Genomic DNA, 17,167 nt, shown 5'->3' with positions numbered 1-17,167 from the left:
AAACCCTTTCTAGTACGTTAAATTTAAATGTGATTTGAGGAAAAAATATTATACATTTGTACACCGACCGGAGCAAATTAAAACGGAAATAAAATGGATTCGTATAGACTGTATACTTTAAAAATGAAAAAAAAATAATTATTGTGATGATTTTCCCATCAAAATCAGATGAGAAGCGCATCCTTGATATAATTATTTTTTTACCGGAAATAACCGAAAATAACGACCCCAAAAATAAGAATGAAAAAAAAGTTTTTAAAGTCTCTATCGTCTAACCTCGGTTGTCTCCGCTACTCTCGATGGAGGTACGTAATTGGCCGAGTTGTGCCGAACGATTTTGATCCTGGTTAGCGAGAATTCAACGAGATCACAACACCATTGCCGCCATATTTGAACGCCATATTTGAACAACTAATTACCAAATGATAGCCAGGTAGGTTCATCACATCCATTTATACTTATTTATAGAGTTTTAATTAAACGCTCATATAAACAGTTTTCTAGTAGTTTAAAAATCGCATTCAGACCAACAGAAATTATCTTACCAGGGCGATTATTTTACAACATGTACAATACTCGTCAAGCCAGGGCCGAAAAGGTTTAACAAATTCAGGGTAAGCTGTCGCAGTGACAGTGCAGGACACTTCATGAACTGTTCTCATACAGTAACAGACTAGAAAGGTAGAAAGTTTATTCTTATAAAACCCTGCAAGTGCAAAGGTTTATACAGAGAGGTTGAAAAAAATATATTATTTATGGTTGTCAAGATAACAATATAGGACGTATTTACACTTGTATGCAAATTTATCCGCCATTACGTACAATCACACAGGTTCCTGTAAACTTTGACATCATAATTTAAAATATTTGACGTCAAAATTTAAAAGTGATTGTTGCATGAAGGCCAGTCCACAATTAATTCCTCTATCACTTCTTTATAACCTTCAAAAGTTTTGCATTATTAAAAAAATGGCACCATGCACTTTTCATCTTTTGTCAAATTTTTTGTGTGTGTTATGTTATGTATTGTCCTAGTCTAAATATATATCCTACCGTAGTCTAAAATCGTTCATCTTGTCAGTTCGTTAGGTATTTGTGTTTGAACATAACACACGGAGAAACTCCTCATTGATGTCCTACGGTACTCCCGGCGTAGAAAAACAGTGCAAAATACGTTTTTTCTGCACTTTTGATTAAAAAAGTTTTCATTGTTGTTTTCAATTATTGTCGAAAAATGTCAATTTTCTAATGTCCGTTTCAATCCCGACTTCCAAATGTTTAAAAACATTCTAGAACTTCACAAAATCCTGTTTCCAGCCTCCATTGCCTTGCGTACATTCCATCCAGCGTCATCATTCTTGTAGCAGGCAATACAGGTCAAGCAAATCGTATTTTTAGGAATTTAAAAATGACATGCTCCTTATGTCATTTGCTATTTTCCCGTGAAAAAAGCCCAACCAAAATGAAAGGAAAACTATATGAAAAAACGATGTCCATGTCATAATTTTGTACAGGCAAATAGAGTTGGTTAATAAAAAACAATTTACATTTATTTTTCATAGAATTTTATTTTTATTCATTATAAAAAGATCAATATTCTGACCATCATGACTAGGTAAATATTCATACAAAATTCCCGTGATGTCAAAAGGGATGGCAAAAAAAGACTTTTCCTGTTGAATAAGTCCCAGAACTATTGCAAACTGTTTTGAAGCAATATCTCACAAAGAAATAATGTAATTGCCGTAGATGGAAAAATCCCCTAATTGACAGTAGATCAATTTTTTATTGGATATAAGAGTTGACATCACATGATTTTGACGCCATTGAAATTTAAATGTAAACTAACAAGGTCAGAAGGTTCAGTATGGGACAGTATCGTACATTTAGTTACTGACAAACAATAACGAGTTATTAAGCTTGACAATGCATGGTTATAAAAAATGAAAGCTAAGTCTACAGAAAAAATAAGAAAAAATAGCCTTAGTATAACGACTTACCCTTACACCTGGATATCATAAATTCAGAAAGATTGAAGCAATCACTTTTACAAATTTAGCCAATACAGATCCATACCCCTATTGACAAGTCAAGAGATGTTCCGAAAACTGTATATATCACCTTTTTGCACTTGGCCTAATCACTCATTCCATATCAAAATCAGTTAGAATACAACATCCAAAAATTTATTTGACCTCTCTTCTTTTATTTCAACCCAAAAAGATTTAAGGAATGAGTTAGGAAAGGAAAGAAAAAAAATTAAGGAAAAATACACTCTAATTAAAAGAAACTATATTCGTGGACAACGAAAAAGCAGGGTCATTAATTGTGGTCTTGGGCCTATTAGGGGCCTAAAAGTTGACCAATTTTAATAAAACTTGACATGATTCAAGCTTTAATAGTATATTATAAAACAGGTTACAAAGTTTAAAAGCCATATGATACCAAAAAAAAAAAAATGTGGCATTTTTTATATCTGAACTTTGGGTGCTGAATTGTAGCATTGAATGAGAACAATTAAAACTATCAAATTTGAGCTTCTAAAAACCAAAAGATACCAAAACTAACACTCTTTAATGTCTCCATGTATAAGTTAACATCTATTTAAAGCAACAGAAAGCATACTTTATGTATCAGACTTATGAAAAATGGCCAGAAGTTAATTTTATATGAGCCTGTGCCAAAAAATAGAGGTTTTCAATTAGGTTGAACCCTTATATCAAATGTAATAGTTTTCACTTATCATGATTTTCTGAAGTTGTTAAGTTATCAAAAAAACTTTAAAAGGTTATAAATGTACTTTTAATGGAAATATAAGTTTCAAATAGCATAACACATGTGGATAAAATGGTCTTTAGCAATGTTATGCTTAAAAAAACAGGTTGCCAGTTTAATAACTGATCAAATATCTATCTTATCTGCCTCCAAACAGTTGAAAATGATACACAAGATGATTTTAGGACGTTGAAATACCACTAATAAACCTCTTTGTCTTCTTTATAAGGTCTCTTTGGGTCAATTTAACCTCTCATTTCCTCAAAATTTCAACTGTTCAGGCCAATAAATAAAAATATTGGGGCAACTTTTACTCATTTATGGTAGAAATGTTATAAGAAATGAGTTATTAAAGCATTTTAGCAGAATGAACAATCCATATAAAAGTATACTGTCTCCAAGGAGGTTTTAATAAGTGCTTACGTTAAAAATAAATTTAACACCACGTTCGGACCAGGGTAAGACACTAACATTAGTGGCCATGTAGTCATGGTAGTCCACAGGACTACCAAGAAAATGTTTTGGGTAGTCCTGGTAGTCCATCACTATCACCGTTGAGGGCCGCAACACGGCCCAAACTTGCATGGGGGGTTTGGGGACATGCCCCCCCCAAGAATTTTTTTCAAAATAAGATGCAATTTCCTGCCATCTGAGCAATTTGCTCTTTGATTTCCATTTATTGTCTAAAAGAAATGCACTACAAGTCATGCAAGGTAATTGTGTTCTCGGAACATGTTACTTTTATGACCGTAAATTTGGTGATGCTAATATTAAGGCAAAAGGTTGGGTCAAAAAAATATCCCAATATACATGATATAGTGGTTTGAGAGTACAATGTATTTTTTCTTTATTTTCAGCTTTTTAATGAATTTCTGCCATGAAGCGTGTTAAAGTTACTACATTTGAACAGTTAGAGTCTACTGATCATGTTGAAGGTATGATTATATTTCTTATATATATACCCTCCTTTTAGTCTTGAAGTAGGTACTTTATAAGAATAACTCATTAACTGTCTATTCAGCTATACTTATGTAGAAACTACCGAACATTATGTCTTTATACATAGTATGAACTAGAAATTTTCTACACACTTTTCTTTTAAAGCTACAAATTAATTAGGCTCGTTTAATTTTCATAAAATTTTTACGAAGTATTTGCTTTGAACCTTGACAAAAAATTAAAAAAAATAACCATTTTTTATAAAACAAATTACATGGGTTATGTCGCAGTTGACAAACACTTTTGATTATTGAGAAGCTTGATATTCCCTTCACAACACAACATAAACGTTTAGCTGATTTCACAGAGTTAATTCCCTGTAGTGTTAGGTACCACCTTGAAAGTGGGAATATACTTCATTTTCTTTCATGGGTTTGTCAGTTGGACAATTTTTTTCTTTGTAACAAATATCTATGTTTAGCCTTATTTTATTAGAAAAAAAAATTCTATAACATACATGTATATGTGAAAGACTTATTTGTTAAAACAAGAAGTTAAAAGACCACACCAAATAAATAAACGGTTCTTTGGACTCCTACTAAGAATAAAAGGAGTGAACAATGGTGAAGAGGAATTATTTTATTTATCTTGCATGACATAATTATTGTTATTTTGTCAGTCAGGGAACTTACTGAAATAAGTGATTTTTAAATCACTTATTTGAGTAGCAAATTCGAGGTTTTATCACAAATTGGGATTTTGTAGTTTTTTCTAAATTTTAAACACATAAGTTTAGATAATATCTTTTGTATTAGTAAAATTAAAAAAATATGAACTTTTTGCTTCTTTTAAGTAGCAAGGTTCATGCCTTTGATAATATCATTTAGCTGAAAATTCCATTTTAGTTGAAAAAATGCTATAATAATGGCTTTACATAATGAGCTGATACTTTCTTAAAAGATTTTTCACAGCAGTGGGAGTATTTTTCCTGTAAAGTTCAAGGTTTCATCTTTCAGATTATGTAATAAAATTCTACTGTTCGCGATAAAAATTTCACTGTTCGGGGATGTTGAAATTAGTGTGGGTTATTAACAGAATGATACTTAAAGAAGTGATTTTTGGGAAGGAAATTGAGGTCTGATACGTAAACAAGTGATTTTTATGTCATTATCCTAGATTCAGTACAAGGTCATCACCTGAAATGACCTGGTCATCCTAGACAACACAGATGTTGGTTCTGATAAGTTTAGAAACATAATTAGTCCCTGGATCATTAGTATTCTATATTTAAAGCTACATTAAAAATTAAATCACGTCTTCTAGTGATTTATTTGTACTACTTAAACAGGTGATTATAAAAGAAAGACAACTCTAACATCCAACCTTTATGGAAATAATGTTACTTGAATCAGTGATTTAGAAAATCACTTGTTTAAGTAAGTCCCCTGACTGTTTGTAGATAGTGATACAGAATTTGAAAATGACTTCATTGATGTTAGAAATGCAAAGCGCAAAACAGGTAAGAATAAATAAATATTATATATACAGTGTTCCAGCTAGCATGAAATGGAGGGGCGCCGCGCCCCGCCCCCGAAATTTTGCGCCCCTCTGCCTTTTTTAAGCGCCCCTGCGCCCCTCTGTGCCCTTTTGAAAAAAAAGTTTAAAAAACGATCTTTTTTCCTCATATTGTCGCCATTTTTATCGAGTTCTTTATACACACACTTCATTAAGACAACAGATTAAAATTGTTGACACTTGTTACCTGATTATAATCCTATTTGATTAGAGTCAATTACTTAATCAGGTGAAATTTACGACCCTGTCTAATCCCTTTACCCTGAAGCACCAAACATCGAAGTTAAATGAATTGATTATTTTAACACCTGACGATGCAAAATAGAATTTATAAAATAAATGTGAACGGTGTTTATTTCTATTGCATTTGTTGTTTATAAAATAACGTTCATTTAAAAAGAATCATTCCAATAGGTCAACAGCAAAATGCATGAAACATGATGTAACTTTGACCTCCGTAGCAGAGTTCAAAAATTTTATGGGTCACTGAATATTCACAATTCAGATCGTTTTTGTTCTGATGTTTTTATTTTTGAAACTGATCTTTCAAACTAGTTTTAATCCAGAAGAAAGTAAAAACATTGCTTGACTGTACCTTAAGTTGAATATCTATATCCAAATTAAATTAATTAAAACTGTAATCCATGATCACAAATTGAATGCTTTGTTTACAATTGTTGAAAGCCATGTGCTTTTTGGCGGGAAAATTCGGGAAACCCCTTATTACAGGAAACAGTTACATTTAATTGTTATTTATAGACAGTAGGAATTTCATTTTGGAAATCATTTTGATTACAACTGCTAAGATTTATTCATGAAAAATTATAATAATTTCTTGGGGTGAAACTGATAATACTTTTTTTATTAAAATAATTTACATCTAGGGGTATGGAAAGGGGGGCTGTTTTTTTTGTTTTTTTTTTCAATAATATTACAAATATATATAAAGATCACCAGTCTGAAAATACATGGTTAAATGGATTTTAATTCTGAAAAACTCATGTTTTTATTTAATTCCTTTATTATTTCCATCATAATAAGAAACAAGCTACATGTATAAGGTATTTCAAACATATACATTTGTATTTTTGGCTTTTATATAAGAACATTCAAGACTATTAATATGTATGTGCCTGTAGTAAAAACAAACCTGGTAAAGCCTTAAAAAATTCTACAGGGCCCTTGAAAAAACTTTTGGATCCAGGCTGGCCTTCAGAGAAAATGTTAAGTATTGTTCCTGACTGTATTGCAGATTTATGTGAAGTTTTTAAACTGACATCCACAATTCATTTCACAAGTGTAATAAAAATAATTCTTCAAAACAACACAGCGCATCACGTTGCAAATTCATCTTACACCCACCATGCATCAAGAAATATGTCTTTATGTGGTAATATTAAGTATTTGATTTTTTTCAGTGAGAACGCGCTAAAGTGCCCTTTTTAAAAACGCGCCCCTCTATTTTCAAATCCTAGCTGGAACACTGATATATATCACATAGACATGTATCATGTATATCATATGTAAAAGATATAAAACTTGGACAGAAGCTTGACAGTATTTCCTAAGTTAGAGGGATATATATGAAAAGTGAAAACTATTCTTCTAGTTTTCCATGTTTCATTCATAATAGGATATTTTTTCTGTTTTTAAAATTGATATACAGTATTATTTAAGTTTCTCTAATTCTATGGAAATTTATCCCTTTCCGAACCCATTTTATAAAAAAATTTAATCAACGTGTGGTTGCTGGTGATCTCAAAAGATCATTGGATGATTTTAAGGGTCATGACTAACATTAGCTAACTGGATGAATCAAAAGATGATAACAGGTGTTAATGAAATTGACAACTGCATGCAATGTGAAAGGCACTCGAAAGGGGATTTTCAGTTAAAAAAAAAGAAAATGTCTTTTAATCATTAAAAAAACAGATTCTTACATAGTTACTCGTTGATTATCGGATTTATCCAATCTCGATAGTTAAATTATAGATTTTAAAGTCCTCGCCGAGGCGGCTCGGACTTTAAAACTGATAATTTAACTATCTCGATTGGATAAATTTGATAATCCACTGGTATCAATGTAAGAATCTATATTTATCAACACCAACAACCATTATGAGATTTTATGGAACTTTGACAGAAGCTTCCTTGTGATCATTAGACATGAATAGCTGGTATCAAGAACAATAAAACAAATTCACAGACCACTGAATAAAAATGAAAAGAATGACAAGTGTTTTTTTTTATTTTAATGCAAGGCTCTGATATTTCTCCTGAAAACTTTTAATCTAATCTTTTTTTAGCCAGGAAACGTGAAAAAACATCAAATGTATTAAAAGACAAGGAGACAGACTTCAATGTTATCAACAACCTTGTGAATTCGCCATGCTGTGAGAAAAAATGTTTAAGCACCAGTAATGTCCAGACAATTCAGACCTGTAGAGCTATGTTCTATAAAAAGACACAAGAGGAACAGTCAGATTTCATTGAGAGAAACATAAGGTAAGTTTATTTATGAATTAAATTTTATTTACTACAAGAGTGCTTAACTGATCTTGACTGGCTATATGTCAGTAAAAGAATGATTATATATAATATATGGCAATTTACATTTAATGACTGGCTATTATCTATTTTGAATTTATTGAACCATAAAACTAATTTTTGACTCTTCACATTGAATAATCCGTGAAGAGTCAAAAATTAGTTTTATGGTTCAATAAAATCAAAATAAATTATTGCCATTCATTACAAATAAATTTTTATAAAAAATAAGGCTCAAAGAACGTTGTATATTATTTTTATTAACAATAACAACGTACATACATGTTGGTGGATGAATACACAACATGAGAGTGGGCGGGTCGCCATCAACATTGACAACATGGAAAATAAAACTAATAATTTTAACCAACATGACCAATCAGAAGACAGTAAAAACACCAAATTTATTTATACTGATATACATGTGTACATGGTTTCTGTTGACTATAGCTGTCTTGAATTAATAACAAGGGCCTAATGATGATTCTGATTAGTTGATTATCTAGGACTGAATTTTTGTTTATTTGATAATCTTGTTATATATATATAATATAATTTATTATGCAATTACTTGGACATCCCCATTTAGAGCTTCAATCTTATTGACCAATTTTATGAAACTTAATCTATAACCAATCGAACATGTGTTATGAAAATTCAATTCTCCTGAAAAGTTTTAAACATTCAATAGTGACAATACTATTTGTTAAAAAATATGTCATATTGTAGGTGTAGTACCTTTGACATTTTAACATAACACAAGTTCGTAAAACTAAAATGGAAAATCATGTGGACTTAAGATATACTTTTTCAACTGTTTTTTGTTTTTTTTCATCATGTACACAGGTGCAATGATGCCAGTTTAGAAGACAAACAGTTGACTTTTGTGCTGACTGGTAGAAGAGTATGTGAATATGCATGGAGGATTGTGTACGGCATTAAAAGAAGGAGGTATGCTACCTTATAAGTGCAAATAAATTAGTTCATGGGATACACATTCTTATGATGGCAACCCAACATCAAAGTAGAGAGGGGGCCTCCTTGTTCAAGTGGTATAAGTAGTAACTACTGTAAGCACTAGCCAGTCAACTCTCAGCTTGTGGGTTTGAACTCTTCTCATGTGGGTGCACTCAACCCCAACCTTAATTGTGCGCTGTTCCAAAGACAAATGTATGGGGGGGGAGTACTTTTTTTATTTGACCCTCCTTCCTGTACAATTACTTCTGGAAAAGCTAGACTAGAATGGTAAGTTTTACTATCAAAGGAAGGTTTCTGGTTACCCCTGCTTCCTCCACCAATAAAAACGGGCAGCTAAAAAGCATTGCCTGAAAGTAACACTAAAAACCAATAAAACCAAATCTATTCAAATCAAAAGAAGTGATTCCACATTCTGTTGCAGTCTATAAATACCTGGTTAATTTTTACGGAATTGATAAACCGATTAAACAGCTATCCATGAGGAGGTTGTTAACAACTACTTTTCACTGTTAGGCCATTAACAATGGAAACCACATATTGTAGAGTTAATTATTAAGCTCACATAACAAGAAGCGTTTTAATTGAGAAATCAAATAGCCAGATTTAATGCTAAAGCAATCATAAAAAAAAAATGATAGACAGCAAGGAACAGCCATTAATTTAGAGGGTCAGGCCAATAAAGTATGTGGCAAGGTTAAACATATCCAAACAGATAACAGATGATCACTTTCCTTATATTATGTGCGTCGCTCAATTTTTTAAGACATAAACAAATTCTGAAGGTCAATTTTACATGCTATTTATGGAACTTTGACAGGTCTCAAAAATGGCATTGGGAAAATTATGTTTCTATCAAGTAGTCTAGGTGTTTTTTTTTTTATCAACAAATTACACATTTCCTTAAAAGAATTTCCAAATTGATGTCAAATAATCCTAGTAAATAAAACAACTTAAATTAGGAGTGGTATTAGCCTGCTGTATTTTTTACATTTTTAACTTTCAGGTATTACTACATGAAAAAGAAATGTAGGTCTACTCATGAAGATTTAGACAATTCTGACAAAAGATGTAGCCAACAATACAAGAGCAGGCAGTACCTTGAGGCAAAGAGTTTTGTGACAGGTCTATGCAAAAGATATGGTGATGATCAGCCTGACATTCTGGAAATACATTTGCCATCATGTCTCTCTATTCTACAAGTTTGGACCGATTACAAATCTTCCTGTGAGAATTTAGCCTCGCCCTACTTATCCTACCAGAGGTTCTATGGAATGTGGATAGAAGAGTTTCCTCATGTAAAGATTCCAAAGGTTTGTATGGAATAATATTTAGAACATAAATGTTGGTTTTTGAAAATGATAAGCAGATAAAATAATATACAGATTTTTAAATTATATCTGAATGCACACTAAACATATATATGCTATCATCTGTATTTCACAAAATTGCTTAATATGTACAAAATATATTTTTTTGTTAAGTAATGACAAGCACCAATTTATTTCCAATAATAATGTGTCAAAATGTCAATTATGTCTGAGTCAACATGATTTTGAAATATTATTTTTATTCTGCACTTTATGTTAAATTAAGGTCGTGTTGTATGATGTGTTGTAAAACTAATCTTAAGACTAAGAGTCCATTGACATGGATTTAGGTAACTAAATGTCACCATGGACCTTCAAAATGAAACTGAACTATATTTCAATCTTTTAGTTATAAAAATAAATTAAATTATGTGGCAATTCTATAATAATTTATTGGTATGGCAGTGACTTTATATCATACCTCAAGCCTTATGTTATATAATTAACTCCTTCGTCATGATAACAAATATCCTTTCATGCTTAAATTGATACATTCATAGAATTAAATAGATGTATTGTTTTTCTTTATAGTATCAGAAGCTCAGCAAATGTAATGAGTGTGTAATCTTCAAAGAAACCATCAGCAAGAAACTGACAAAGATTGATTTGGGAGAGCTGAAAGACAAGAGAAGAGCACACTTGCTACTTCAAGAGTAAGAATTTTATTCACTCTTAAAAAAGATTTTTTTACTTTTCATGATTGATACAAATACATCAACATTAGCCCAACTGACCTTAAGTGAACTTTTTCTTCTATAAAAAATCTCTGCAACAATCTCCTTGGGTTAATAGTATACTTAAAGGTGGTCAATGACCATGCCTTCTAACCGAAATTGCTAACATATTGTTAAAAATAGAACATTGGGGGTTAATACAAATTTGTCAGATTATCCTGAAAGCTGCTATTATTGAGGAAAATATGATGAGAGATGTTATGTTGTGATCTGCCAATTAATAAAAATCCTTCTTTTGACTTGTTATGGAGTAATTGATCTTGGTGACATCTTCCATTTTTATATAAAAAAAAGAAGAAGATATGGTATGATTGCCAATGATACAACCCCCCACTGGAGACCAAATGACACCGAAATTACCAACTTTAGGACACCAACTTCATTTAACTATGAGGTCTTTAGTTAGTTTAGTCACTACTGTGCAAAGAAATGTATTTTTCCTAACATCACTACACCTTGATGTTGGGCAATTATTCCATTTAGGATAACTCACCACTTCTAAAAAATGTGTTGGGTATAGGTAAGCAAAGGTCATGGAATTAGCACAACTATTAGTTATTTGTGAGTGGTATGTTATATTTTGATTTTTTTTCCAGAATTTGCAGGGAAAAATATTATAAACATATTAAGAAATCCAAAGAACATCCAAGCATGTATACATCAGTTATCATTGACAATATGGACCAGTCTAAAACCAATCTACCACGGTTTCCATTACATTTCAAGGTAAATTTATTTTATAAGGACCAAGGTTCAGATTGCATTTATTTCCCCAAAACATATTGTCTATAATACATGCAAAGCTTTTCAATATATATAGTTCATTTCATTAGATATTTTTCTAGGACATGACATACCTATTTATGTTTGAATAATCATTTTCTTAATACTTTTATCTAGTTTTTGCTGATTTTATACCCTCTCCGCCTAATTTGTTAAGGCATATTGAATCTTATCATGCTTATTGTGACGTCAAGAAAAAACAAGAAACGGTAACTTTAAATAAAACGACCTCATATTTGATATTTATTCAACAGCTTGACAGTGATGATGTGTGATACAAAAAATATCATGAGATTTGTCAGATACCTAACTCTTGTTGGCATTTACTTTGATTTTTTTAATATTTGAAGGAACTCAACACATGTCATAATTTTATATCAATGACTTTATTTGGTCAGCAGCTCAACAAAGATAAGTAACATTTGCACCTTCAGTTAAGTCAGATAACTACTTCCTGTTTGCCAATATTTTGAATTATGATTGCATTCTTGTTATTAAGTTATGAGCACATGTTTTTAAACCTCTTTTTTTTCAGAATGAATCAACTCTTGAAAAAATGCACCACCATGTTACAGGTGTTTTATGTCATGGATTAAATAAGGCCTATACATTTACATGGACAGATCAGTTTTCATCTGATTGTAATATCACCCTGAATTGTTTGATGTCTGTGTTGGGTGATGCAGCAGCAGTAAGTATTAATTATCAAGTTTAAAGAGAAACAATTAACTTGAAGTTTTCATGCGAGAGAATAACACATTTTCATTTATTTTGCAATTCATGCAACAACTAAAGTGTAAAGAAGCCACTTTTAGTCCATTAATTTTAAATATCAAAGATATGAAAGTTACAGTTGTGATATGACTGCCAATTAGAAAATATAACCAATGATTTCAAATGTCAGACATTGGGAAATATTACAGATAAATCTAAGTTAGCATTACAATTTAATAAGAAATAATTGGACAGGGTTGCTTTAAAACCCTTGATGTTGTATACATCACTAACAGTAATTACTTTTTTGTGCCAAGTGGCAAGAAGTATGTAATTCAGCTTAAATTTTGGTGGCTTCATTTTCATAACTATGATATCATAAAAGGATAGACATATGAAGGCTTTTCTCACTAATAATACTTAAAAAAGTAACTTTATTTGTGTAAAATTGAATATAAAAAGGATAGTATAAAAAAAGAACATGTGGTATGATTGGTATCCACAAAAGACCAAAATGACACAGACATTAACAACTATAGGTCAACGTACGGCCTTCAACAATGAACAAAGCCTGTACTGCATAGTCAGCTATAGAAGGCCCAGATAAGACAATGTAAAACAAATCAAACGAGAAAACTAACGGCCTTATTTTTGTAAAAAAATGAACAAAAACAAATATGTACATGAACAAACGACAACCCCTGAATTACAGGCTCCTGACTTGGAACAGGCACATACTTAAATAATGTTGCAGGGTTAAACATGTTAGCAGGATGCCAACCCACCCCCCTAACCTGGGACAGTGGTATATCAGTACAACATAAGAACGAACCATTAAAATCAGTTGAAAAAGGCTTAACTCATCAGATAGACAAAAAATACAAGTGAACGTGGCTGGTTACTTATACATCCTGACACAAGGAGCAGATCTGAGAGTACTCGCAGTTATCTGACAACTAGTTCAAAGTCACTAACAACTAATGAAAATATCATGCCTCTAAGACTAAACTAGAGTCTAGGTATGGTTGTCAATGAACTTATTATGCACAGAGACAATGTTGTAGACAATTATAGGTGAAAGTATGGGCTTCTACAGTGATCAAAACCCTACCCTATACTTTACTAAAACGCCAAGGGATGACAAAATGGAAAACAAATTTAAACCTGATTTTAAGAAAAATATTTCATGATAAAAGATGAAAATGAAACAAGTTATTCATGCAGTGTGACCAGTTAACAAACATATTTCTCAAACTAAGCCTGGACTTAAAATCTTTATATATTATGTTTGGTGTAATAGGATTAGATAACTTTTAACCATGTTAACTGTGATTATGTGATGTATAATATGTAAAGCTAATTCCTTTTTTTTCTTTTAGGAAAATGGTGGTTTACCTCCTACATTATATATTCAAGCTGACAATTCCCCAAAGGACAACAAAAATAAATATGTGATAATGTTCCTAGCAATGTTGGTGAAAATGGAAATTGTGAAAAAGGTATTTTTTTTTTTTTGGCATTTATTGTATTTTAAAATAAACAATTAAAACACTTTTTTTGCTATATCATAGAATTGAGAATAGAAATGGGAAATGTGTCAAAGAGACAAAAATTCTACCAAAGAGTAGATATATATCAGTATATGCTTGTCATTTCATCAACAACAACAAAAAATCACTAACTTATAAAAAGAAACGAGAAAAATTTTGATTAAAACAAAAATAAAAGTGCATGTTGTAGTCACAGATTCTAAAAAATGAATGTAAGACAATTGCTCAAAGGGGTTAAATCAAGCTGTCAAATTTATTTTTGCTGATTTGTCACAATTTTTTTATGTTTATCACTTTTTCCAATACTGTATGCAATAGATCAACTGTATAAGATGTATTGAAATATTTCCAGCGTAGATAGCTAAGATACCTGTCCAGCAAGTTTTATTGGCCTCCATCCTTTTTTTATGATTCATTGATAATTTTTTGTGTTTTGGTCTCACTCTGTTATTTGGTTTAGGGACTGACTGTAAGATTTGTTTATAATATAAGAAGATGTGATATGAATACCAAATAAACATCTCTCCATCCAAGTCACAATTGGTAAAAGTAGACCATTATAGGTCAGAGTATGGTCTTCAACACAGACCCTACCGATTTTTTGACAGCTGTATAGCAAGTCAAGGTTGTTGATACTTCCATAATCATAACAGAGCCTTGTTATTGGTGATACATTAAATAATGCTTCATATTTAGGGCTATGGAAATAAAATCAATGGTCAGTAGAGCAGGCAATACATTTCAGTATGTGGCCTTTTGTTATTTTTAATGTGCTGCAAAAAGTATTGGCACTCACTAAATTTGGTTGAACTGTGTGAGATTTGAAATTAAAGCATAAATGAGTTATTACAAAGCTATATTTTTTTGTTTTGTTTTGCAGATTAAGCTTACATTCCTCATGGTGGGTCACACCCATGAGGATGTTGATCAGCTATTCAGCAGGATATCTGTAAAGGCATCAAAAGAAAAAACAACAACCATCCCAAGCCTTTTGGATCTGATTAAAAGATCATTTACACCACAACCCATCACGAAACATATGGAATCCCTTTACGATTTCCGGGATCAGATGGCGTATCCATCCAGTCTAGCTGGGATTAAAAGTCAGCATGTCTTTAAACTGACCAAAGATGGAGAGAGAGTCTACTTAGCAATGAAAGAGTGGCCTTTGAAGTCATCGCCATACAAAACATTGGAGCTGACTGACATATTGCAGACGCTAGATATGCCAAAGAAGGTTGAACCAAACATGGAAAAGATTGGTGGGATTATTCAACTGATGAGAAGAGATCTTCCGAAATGGGTACAGAACGGGAAGCTAAACAGAGAAGAAGAACTTTGGTGGCTGAACTACCTGTCCACCCTGGAGAAAACAAGACGCCCTGTACCTAAGACACCTTTGCCACAAAATATGGGACGATATAAGATACCTCAACATGAACAACCAGCTGTGGAAGGTAATTTGTTGGCTGCCATCAACAATCACATACAAACTTTTGAAAGAAATACTGCTGTCCGGATTGTAACACACAGACCACGAGTTTAAGAACTCAAACTTATTCTCTTCTGTATACTTTGTATTTTTGTATATATTTAGCTCCTACATGTCCTAGGAACATTTGATAAATAATTTTCTTATGCCATATGAGCATCAAATTTTTAAATGAAATGATTTCTGTATGTTTGTTTAAAAGGTTTACTCAGAAACTTGTAGCTGCTTTCCTTTAGTGGAGACAGTTCAGCATTTTATATGCATGATAAATGACAACATATTTAATCAGATGTCTTTCTGTAAAAAAAATCATTTGCATAAATGTACAGTACTGTATTTTGCCATTGTTGTATGGAATTCTGATTCATGATCATTTTGTAAACTAATACTTTATGTATAGCAGTGTATATCTTTAATGTTCACAAATGTACATATGTTAATATAAAAAAATAATTTGTAGATAATATTTTAATTGCAATTGTATGTGTTTTGACAAGTGAAGTCAATATTAGTATCATTTATTTATTTTTCAATTGTGAGTAGTTATTTGTATTCTGAAGGTAGATGGGGTTAGTATCAACTTTCTGGATAAAAGCTGATTTAAGCTTATTTTTTCTCATGAAAATCAATACTGATACATATTTTCTTATTGATTCCACATTTAATTAGAATGCTGTGTATCAATAAGTCATTCAATGAGAATTGTAATAAGAATAAGTAATTGTGGCCTTACTCCTTTTCTTTTGTACAAGGTGAAAAATAGAAATCTTCAATTGAAATGTATCTTTGTAACATTGTAGACAATAGAACTTAACTTTTTTTACTGGTATTTCTTTTATAAGTCAGTGATTTTTGCATTGAATTATTGACAATTAATGAATATATAAATATATATATATCTGGGATAATTTACCTGTGTTACTTTCAAATAGAGAGAAATGTGTTTATATGTATATTTTCCATAGTTCTTTTGTAAATACAAAATAAATATGTTATGTCAAAAACAATAGTCTTTTTTATTATTTGTCTGTCTTAGTATAATAGAACAGTTTTTAACTCTTTTAAGTTTGTGAAAGTTTCTAGGTTGGCCTTTCATCAACTTTATACTGGTACTTCATTTTCCATTTATGACCAATGCACCTCATTGTTCTATAGTTTGTGTATTAAAAGAAAAAAAGAGAATGTGTGAAATATTTGTAGAGTTTTTAAATTTAATCATTTAAGGTGGTACCTAACACTACAGGGAGATAACTCTGTAAAATAAGTGAAACGTTTTAATGACGTTGTGTTGTAAAGGAATTATTAAGCTTCTCAATGATCAAAATTAGTGTTTGTCAAACTGCTATATAATCAGTGTAATTTTTCTGATAAAATGCTTGGTTCAAATTTTTTGAAATTTTTATATTATTGTCCAAGGGTCAAAGTTAAAACTTTGTCAAAATTTTACGAAAATTAAACGAGCCAAATTAATTTTAGTGAAAGTGTTGGGTACCACCTTAATGGTCTAAGTAACAAAAGACCAAGAATATATTGTTTTTTTTTATTATTCTAGCAAGTGAAATATGTAAGAAGACTTTTATGATCAATCCAAAATGAGAAATAGTTGGGGTTTGAAAATTTTATATGTTATTACAATTCTTTTCCTGAGAAAGGTAGTCCTTGCTATGAAAAGAATAGATGTCGGGTAGAAAAATTTTGATGAAATGTTAGTAA

The 17,167-nt window shown here is 31.2% G+C and overlaps 1 protein-coding gene across 1 annotated transcript; it reads left to right on the top strand.

Annotated features, from left to right (window-relative positions):
* The first annotated feature begins 225 nt into the window (after positions 1-225).
* LOC139514733 (uncharacterized) lies at positions 226-16,461 on the top strand. Its single transcript, XM_071304372.1, has 11 exons — positions 226-433; positions 3,633-3,710; positions 5,174-5,233; positions 7,596-7,794; positions 8,683-8,787; positions 9,818-10,124; positions 10,713-10,834; positions 11,512-11,641; positions 12,234-12,389; positions 13,792-13,911; positions 14,843-16,461. Exons 2-11 carry the CDS (start codon positions 3,653-3,655, stop codon positions 15,506-15,508), a joined length of 1,923 nt encoding a protein of 640 aa, XP_071160473.1. The 5' UTR covers positions 226-433; positions 3,633-3,652; the 3' UTR covers positions 15,509-16,461.
* Positions 16,462-17,167: the final 706 nt, after the last annotated feature.

This window comes from Mytilus edulis, chromosome 1 (assembly GCF_963676685.1).
Source record: "Mytilus edulis chromosome 1, xbMytEdul2.2, whole genome shotgun sequence".
NCBI classification, from domain to species: Eukaryota; Metazoa; Mollusca; class Bivalvia; order Mytilida; family Mytilidae; genus Mytilus; species Mytilus edulis.
Note: the sequence above shows the minus strand (reverse complement) of the source record. Positions and strands in the feature narration are given on the sequence as shown.

Bases quoted from the DNA above. Each gene is read 5' to 3' on its own strand.
- LOC139514733 (XM_071304372.1), top strand. From the start codon at position 3,653: ATGAAGCGTGTTAAAGTTACTACATTTGAACAGTTAGAGTCTACTGAT. The intron at 7,795-8,682 runs GTAAGTTTATTT...TCATGTACACAG, and splicing joins TTCATTGAGAGAAACATAAG to GTGCAATGATGCCAGTTTAG. The intron at 10,835-11,511 runs GTAAGAATTTTA...TTTTTTTTCCAG, and splicing joins GCACACTTGCTACTTCAAGA to AATTTGCAGGGAAAAATATT.